The sequence below is a fragment of the Gossypium arboreum genome, chromosome 7 (genome assembly GCF_025698485.1).
Source record: "Gossypium arboreum isolate Shixiya-1 chromosome 7, ASM2569848v2, whole genome shotgun sequence".
Classification (NCBI taxonomy): domain Eukaryota; kingdom Viridiplantae; phylum Streptophyta; class Magnoliopsida; order Malvales; family Malvaceae; genus Gossypium; species Gossypium arboreum.
This window is the reverse complement of record NC_069076.1, coordinates 79424288-79433144: the sequence shown is the minus strand read 5'-3', so window position 1 is coordinate 79433144 and position 8857 is coordinate 79424288. Positions and strand designations below refer to the sequence as shown.

General features: G+C 31.8%; 1 protein-coding gene across 2 annotated transcripts; it reads right to left on the bottom strand.

The window, feature by feature from the left end:
* Positions 1-6446: 6446 nt before the first annotated feature.
* On the bottom strand, positions 6447-8603 carry LOC108469929 (uncharacterized). Of its 2 annotated transcripts, XM_053030545.1 has the most exons (2): positions 8331-8599; positions 6447-7776 (listed from the first exon to the last, which is right to left on the bottom strand). In XM_053030545.1, exon 2 carries the CDS (start codon positions 7703-7705, stop codon positions 6575-6577), a length of 1131 nt encoding a protein of 376 aa, XP_052886505.1. In that variant the 5' UTR covers positions 7706-7776; positions 8331-8599; the 3' UTR covers positions 6447-6574. The 2 variants fall into 2 exon arrangements, with proteins under 2 accessions (XP_052886505.1, XP_017626548.1); XM_017771059.2 differs by having other exon boundaries at positions 6447-8603.
* Positions 8604-8857: the final 254 nt, after the last annotated feature.

Sequence of the window (8857 nt, the reverse complement as noted above, 5' to 3'; positions counted from 1 at the left end):
TCTAAAATAACTAGCATGTTTTAGTGTTGGAAAAAAATCTAGTTTAAAACGATTTTCTGTCACAGTGAAAAATAAAAATTTGAAAACTGAGTTGGATTGTGATATTTATACCAATAATCTTTTTTCCTGAAAAGTACCTGTGCTTTGCTCGAGACGGATCTTAAACGTTATCGGCTTTTAGCTGTATGACCTTCTCCACTATTCTCATACCACGAATCGCTTTGAGTGTAGACTTGGATAACCACAAATCAAACACAAAACCAGAAATAATTTTCTTACTTTCAATAGAAACCTGTAGAATTGTTATTCCCAAAAAATTGAATTTATACTTAGAAAATAAGTTCTCACTATTTTCTAGCAAAATAACAATAACTCAAAGTTGTGTATTTTTAGCCCTACCAGTATCATCTATTTATAGAGAGAGATTGGAGAATCCTGATTGAATTATAGAGTACAAGTAATATTTATCTGATAGAAAGATAAGTCCTCTAGTTTTACTAGGAGAGAGGAGCAGCTAACCCTAGTTAATTATACTAGGGTTTTCGCCCCTCATACTTATTATGAGGGGTTTTGAGCAACTTCTATATTGGGTTCAATTATATATGCTTCCTGGACTATTAAACTAACAGTTTATAATTTAATTCAACCCAATACATATTTTTATATTTCCCAAAATAAATATTATTTATTAAATTATTTTAAATAAATGAATTTTCAAATTAGATAATTTTCTCAACCCAATTCTAATTCAAATAAAGTCATGACAACTTTACCACAAAAGAATCGTGAGAAAATATTTAATTTCCACATTCAATGAATTCACATGACCAATTAATTTAATTTAATTTTTAAATTTAATTATTTAATTAAATAATAATTAAAAAATAATCAATTCTTAGGTCATTTCCATACTTAATAAGAAACCACATTCATTCCTGAATGTAACTCATTTCTTTAAATTTATCATTTCTATCCATTTTTGTTCATTTGATTCTACATACAATTCATTTTTGGTTTCAACTAGCTAGTAGATGGACCAGTTGTACATATATAATTAAGGCTCAAATAATTTATAACTAAGTTTCGTCTTTTCTCTTTTTAATTATAAACTTATTTAGTCACGAAGTCATTCTACTATAGTATCGTGACTAAGCTCTATCCAATTACATACCATTACAAAAGCTACTCGATCAATGTTTGTCTAATGACCTTGTCATAAGTGTGTTACCCACATAAGATATCCTTAATCTCTTTGGGATAAATTCGTTCTCCTAATATGATCCTATTTTATCTCATGGTAACCATAACATTTTCCTTTCATGAAAAGTCAATTACTATCACATAGTAAATAAGTCATTTATTACAAAGACAAATAACTCGTGTTCATATTTTCTTTTCATCTATCATATAATGTCAATGAGAGGATATTTAGTTATCTATTCCTTGGGCTATGAATTTCACTATTGTGAATAATGCTACATACTGTAGAAGTCGTATACCCAACACATTAGCTTTCAGTTCCTTATTTATTTGTACTCAAGCTTTTACTTACTTTAAAATATACAAGTTACACATACATATTCCACCATCCACTCAGGATTAAGGTATGTCACACTATGAACGTCATAAGTGAATAAATCCATAAACGAGTTTAGGATCTATTTTACTTGGGTTTTGTCCATTGTACTGTCAATTCAGTTATCACATCTATGTCTCTATCTTTAGGGAGTCATTTGCCCTGATGCTCAAGACAGAACATCTCCCCAATTGGACTTGATAGACAACATATTAGTCTGTCAATTAGTTTTCTCATTTCTGATTAGACTAAGGACATGTTTAGGTTCATTTACTAATATAAGTTGTCTTTCTATATTACAATTTGACCACGTAATACCATTTAGTATTAGTTAAACATTAGATAACAAATGAGCTAATTTTGCTTCCATTTTACTTTACGTGTAAAAATTATTGAGGACAATATACAAAGGGTATGTAATTCAAGGATAATTTTATTAAACCAATCTTTTTGAAAAAATACAAGTGTACATAGCCGAAAAGACTACACTTAGGGCACAGATCTAACATCTAGACATGGCAAACCCCAACTAAATTTCTTAACCCTTTCAACCTTAAAGCTTTCGATGGCTTGGTGAACAAGTTAGCCAATTGATTCTTTGTTTTCATATACTTTAACTCAACCTTTCCTTCTTCAACAAGTTTTCTGATAAAATGGTGACGAATGTCAATGATTTTGGTCATTAAGTTTTGAACAAGATTTTTTGAAATGTTAATTGCACTTGTGTTATCATAGAAAACAGTGGCCATTGATGTTGCCACACGATGCTCTGTAAGCATTTGTTTCATCTAGAGAAGATGTGCACACCAAATTCTAGTTGCTATATACTCTACCTCAGCTATAGAAACTGAGAAGGAGTTTTGTTTCTTGTTGTACCAAGAAACTAAGTTTGAACCAAGGTAGAAGCAACCACCATATATGTTTTTTTTTTTTATCATCCACATTCGCAACCCAATTTGTATCATTGTAGCTTACCAAATACATAAGACTATCTTTAGATGACTAAATACCATAGTCTAGAGTGTCATTGACATACTTAATCACCCTCTTAACTACTATGACATGGGATTCCTTTAGATTGGATTGAATTGGAACCAAGCACACACATTCACAACAAAGCTTATGTCTAGCCTGCTTGTTGTTAAATACAATAAACTCCCAATCATACTTCGAAATATGATTGGTTCTGTGGGCACTCGTTTAGCATCCAAACTATGTTTCTCACTAGTTGACATAGGTGCCTTGGCAAAGTCTAATCCAAACATTTTGACAAGGTTATTGGCATACTTTTCTTGGGATAAGAACATACCATCATTGAGTTGTTTAATTTGAAAACCAAGGAAGTAGGATAGTTCCCCAACAAGGCTCATCCCAAACTCACTTTACATCATCTTCATAAATCCATCCTTTACATTGATTGAAGTTTATCCAAAGATTATGTCATCAACAAAGATTTGTTCAATGACAATATTGCCTCGATGTTTCTTGATGAACAAAGTTTTATCCACTAATCCCCTTTGATAACCTTGACCCAGAAGAAATTGTGCTAACCTCTCGTACTACGCCCTAGGTGCCTGTTTTAGGCCATAAAGAGTCTTCCTTAGCCGATAGATATGCTCTGGATATGTTGAGTCTTCAAACCCCTTTGGTTGAGCCACATAGACTTCTTTCTTTAAGTAGTCATTCAAAAAGGCACTCTTCAAATCCATTTGATACAGTTTGATGTTCAAATGTGTGGCCGTAGCTAAAAGTAACCTTATTGCCTCTAATCTAGCAACAAGGGCAAAAAAGTATCATCGAAGTCTATTCCTTCAACCTGTGTATCCCCTTGAGCTACCAATCTTGCCTTGTTCCTTGTAATGCAACCATTTTCATCAGTTTTATTCTTAAAAATCCATTTAGTACCAATCACATTGTAGTGGACTGGCTTAGAGACCAACTCCTAGTCTTGGTTTCTCTCGAACTGTGAAAGCTCTTATTGTATTGCCTAGATCCAATGAACATCCTTTAAAGCATCTTCAACTTTCTTAGGCTCAATTCGAGAAATATAGCATGCCAATCTAATCATATCCCTATAGTTAGGCCTTGATTTCCCTCTAGTTTGAACACACTTTGAAGGTCACCTATAACATCATCCATGGAATGGTTCTTTCCAACTTTTACTAAATGTTTAATAACTTCATTTTGCATCAATAGAATCACTAGCTTCATCAACATTCATGACTTTATGGATTTCTAAATCAGATTGCTTGATCACCTTTTTTGTGCTAGTAATATTAATTCATATAATTGGATAAATTGTACATATATATTACATATATTATTAATTATTATAATAATAAGTAATTTAATCATGCATGTAGATTTTACTTTCATTTTTTTCGTATTAAGTATAATAAAAGATGATTAATATTGTAAATTATAATTATTTTATCAATACTGTTTTATACAAAAAACAAAATGATTTTAATTATTTATTAAGAATTTTTATTATCGATAATTTATGTTAATTATAATAAACGTTAAGCCTTCTTTTTAGTGATATGGAAAAACATGGGTATGTATAAAATGAAAAAAATCTATATGAGATTTGATTATGCTAGGAGAAAAAAAAACATAACTTTTATTTGGTTTCTTTGTCCATTCTACTGAATAAAGTTTTAGAAACATAAAATTGGTTTTTTAATAAAATTTTCCATTATTAGAACATGCCTTCAAAATTCGGGCTTTAATTAAAATACTTGTTACATTTTCATTAAAATTAATGTTCAATTAGTTCGATATTTTATTTTATTTTATTTTATTAGATTTGATTTTTCTTCACTTTTCAATTCTTTTAAACATTTTTCGTTTTTTTATTGAAAATTTAACAACTTTTATAATTTTTCAAAATATTTTTAAAACTTTTAAATAACTTTTTCAAAATTTTTTAAATTATAGTTTTGATTTTTTTCAATTTTTAATTTATTTTAAAATTTTAAACCATTTATGTAATTTTTAAAATAATTGTTCTAATTGATGAATTGATATTTTTTTAACTTTTAACTAAAATTAGGAAATTGTTTATAATTAGTTCCAAAACAATTTTTTTTGCTTGTTTATCTACCACATGTAGATTTCAATGGTGCAATCATCCATATTAAATCCTCTTTAAGAGAGGAAATCCAACCACGGTGACAATGAAACATGACCATGCTCTCCCTTCTCGATGAATCCATCTACTAGCATAACACCATCAGCCGTCCTACCGCCATCAACTATCATGACCATAATCGGATTCCAAGAAAAAAATAAATAAAAAATTATGCTTCACGTCCTTTCTATATGGCTTCTTGTTGAGTCTTGAGTCCATGGTCAAACCTCATGGCCTAAATCAGTCAACATGGAAGGATTTAGAACTAGGATTGCAGTTCGCTAAATCGTTAGATGAAACGTTATCGTCTTATGACCCGATCACGTATATTAATAATTTTCCCTCTAATAAAATATCTCTTTGAAAATATTTATTTTTTCTGTAGATAAGATGTCATTGTTTTTGGCTTATAGATAAGCATATGGTGGTGGGGAATTATAAAAATAAAAAAAAGATTTTTTTAAAATTAAAATCTACTCAAAACTGAAAGACTAAAAACAACAATGCTTAATCTGGGTTAAAATTTTTTAGGCTATGAATGAATTAAGAACAAACTTAGGGCTTCAAAATTTTAATTCAAAATGCGCATTTAGTCCCTCAAAAAGCCATATGAAGAAAGGAACTTGAAGGATAATTTCTAGTTTATTTTTCTTCTGGAATTCACTTCTAGAATTCAATTATGGTGATAGTAGTTAGTGTCAGTAGGGTGGTTGGTGGTATTATATTGGTAGGGGAGTTTATCGGTAAGGGAGATATCAGGGTCATGGTCATGATCATAGTTTGTGGTCGTCGTCGCTGAATTCTTTTTTATTAAAGAAGATTTAAATGTTGACGATACCACTATTAAAATTTTTACGTTGCAAAAAAAAAAATTGAACTAATTATTGGGAGGTCTTTAGCTTTAGTCAAAAGTAAAAAAAAAAAATTATCACGTCAGCAATCCGTTAGTGAATTAACAAAAATTTTAAAAATAGTGACAAATTAGAACAATTATCTTAATTAGAGTTACTAAATTGACTAAAAAATTTATGATGACCAAGATAAGAACAACGCTATTTTAAATTACTTGCAGTGTAATTTACCCAATATAAAATAATATTACATAAGCAATGAAAGATTGATGACTAATGTACTCCAAATAAGAATTAGAGCCAAATTAAAAGAATGTATAAAGATTACTAGTTAAATTTATCATTATGTCTTAAAAATAAGACTCCAAAATAAGCATTTAATGATACACTTTTTATCTTGTACATTACATGTATGATTGTCTATGATTGACAAGAGTAAATTACTGCGGCATACATCATAGGGAATTCTTCTGATTCTAACCCACAACCTGAATAAGGTGCACACTTTTAGCCAACGAGCCAAATGTTTAGTTGAATGATAATTTTATTATTATAATAAAAGGACAATTTTAATATAGGGACTATTTTGTGCATTTATTTGAAATACAAGGGTAGAGAAATTAATATGCGGTATAGTATAAAAATTACTACTATATTTTCACTAAAATTATTACAAATGAAATATAAATTTAAAATAAAATTTGAATATACAAATATTTTTAATTTATAATTCATACAAGTGAAAGACAGTTTTATAATTTAGCATCTGAATTTTCTTTTAAAAAAACTTGTTTGAGAAAATCTAAAACTAATTGCTCCAACATAGTTGGATTAAAAAGCTCATAAAGAGTACGTAGGTTAGTGAAAAGGAAAGGCGAAAAAAATATTTTTGATAAATTCAGCTCAACGTGCATTACCTCTCAAGATTAACATGTTACTTTACATGTATGGAAAAAGAGCAAGTCTGACTTGTAGCCTCTAGGCTTTAACAATTTAAGTGTGATAGGAGAACTATTAATGACTGCACATATCAATCTGACTCTGTCTATCAATGCCAAGTGAGCCTACTTCCACTACCTTTCGCCTCAGTTGCAATATACTCTGCTTATTCTCCAGCCTCCTCCTTTCCTTCTCCAACCTTAACCTTTCCAGTTCTCTGTCTTTCTTGCTGCAGTACTGCACCCACTTAAACCGTTGTTTTTCCAGCTCAAAAGCGTCTGTCTGCAACTTCACTCTTTCCTCCTGAAGTTGCACCATCTGTCTCTTTATCCGATCCTTTCCCACCATTGATGACCTTGTTCCCTCTTGAAACTTGAAACCATCATGGCCACCACACTCTGCACTTGCTTTCTTCCTCTCCTTCACCTCACCCATCCTTTCCTCCTTACAAACAGCATAATCGTCGTCATTGTCATCATCGTCGTCATCATTATCATCATCATCCTCACTGTCAACTTCTTCCTCATGGGACCCGTTATTGTCTTTCAAGCATCTCTCAGAAGGTATACATCCCTGCAGATCAAGATCCTGACAATTGGGTATACTCTGTCCATTATGGTAAGCACACATTTCCTGGTAAAATAAATGTTTAGAGTTCAATATTTTCTTTACATCATCCTTCGCCTTTTGGGAGAGGTGAGGCATAGAGTCCATTAGAGAAGGGTTCTCCACCACTCTACAACTAGTTCCTCTCCCAAGAATATCATTCAATTTCTTATATCTCTTGTTCAAGTCATTGAATTTATCCTCACACTGTTGAGGTGAAACATGACAACCTTTACTAATCATAATCTTGGATACCGTTTTCCACTTTCCCTTCTTTTGCAGAATCCTGGATTTTCGCTTAAGCCCCTCCACACCTTCTTCATCTCCCACACAAGAAACCACTGCTATTAGAAGCCTAACCACATTGTCCTTCCATTTCATTCTCTTCCATGGCCATCCATTCTTGCCTTCGCTCTTCTCACCATTTCCATCTTCGTTGTAACTTGGTTCATCTTCTTCACTCATGCTTCCATCAGTTATAGCAATCACCGGACTAACTCCCTTCCCTTTACCAAAATTCATCGGAAAACCTTTCTGGCTTGAGCCTTTTGCTTCCGTTAATCCAGTGGAGCGGTGCTCGTTTCCGAGGCCAGTCATCATGACGACATGATTCTGTGGCTGCTGCTCTCTCTGAATGGATGACTCAAGATCAAACAACCCTCCATTCGGACCTGATAAAAATCCGCATTCCAAACCCGAATCATCCATCTACGCCGAAATCCAAACACCCAACTTATCGTTTCCTTGCAGGAAAAAGCTTAAAGTTCCATTGTTTATCTATTGCTGGAATATTCAATAAAACAGAAACCCAACCTCACAGACCCGATTCAATTAGTTGCGGTCAATCAAACCAAGTTTCTCTCTTAGATCAACCAGGAAAAAAACCCTAAAAAGCTATAAGTTTTAACACCTACCTTCTTCTTACAAACCAAACGGAAAAAGTACCGAGAAACTGGGGTGGACTTAAAATTTATGACCTATTATCATATAAATATCCCAAGAATCCTCCAAAGCTCTAGAATCCCATATCTAATCACGACCGAAATTCAGCGAAGGCCCATAAAATCAATTAAAATCCTCAACAAGATCTAAAAAGGGAAATTTTCAACTTTTATTGTACTGTTTGACAATCTAAAGAGGAATAATGGGAAAGCTGCAAAAACTTGAACAAATGATTTTGATCATCGTATTGAAGAAAAAGAAGAAAAATTCATGAAAGGATTACCTTCTGCTAATGATCATCAATCGAGAAATTCATCAAAAAAGGCAAAGAGATTTTTGTTTTTGTTTTTTTTTCTTTTGGGCCGGGGGGGGGGGGTCTGGAAGAGATTGAAAGCTAAATTTTGCGCTGAAGTTGGGAAGAGTAAGAGAGGAATAGAATGTGGCAAACAGGTAAAAAATGTTTACTTGAAATAACGTGTTTGTTCGCTATTGGTGAGCGGGCTTTTGTATTGCTTATTTACAAACAACAGGTGGGTGCTGGTAGGTAAAGAAGTGGAGCTACTCCTCTGATTATATTGACGCCAACTGCACCATCTTTTTTATAATCCCATCAGCCGATTCCATTTTAATTCTTGTGCGAACTACAAAAACAAAATGTTACATTTTTATCATTAATAATATCGAATTATAACATTTTGATCGAAAACGTAACACGATAATATTTAATTTAATCTCTACACTATAATTAAAATATTTAATTTAGTTATTTCATAATTCTTTTTAATGATAATGTTTTTAAAATTATCAAAA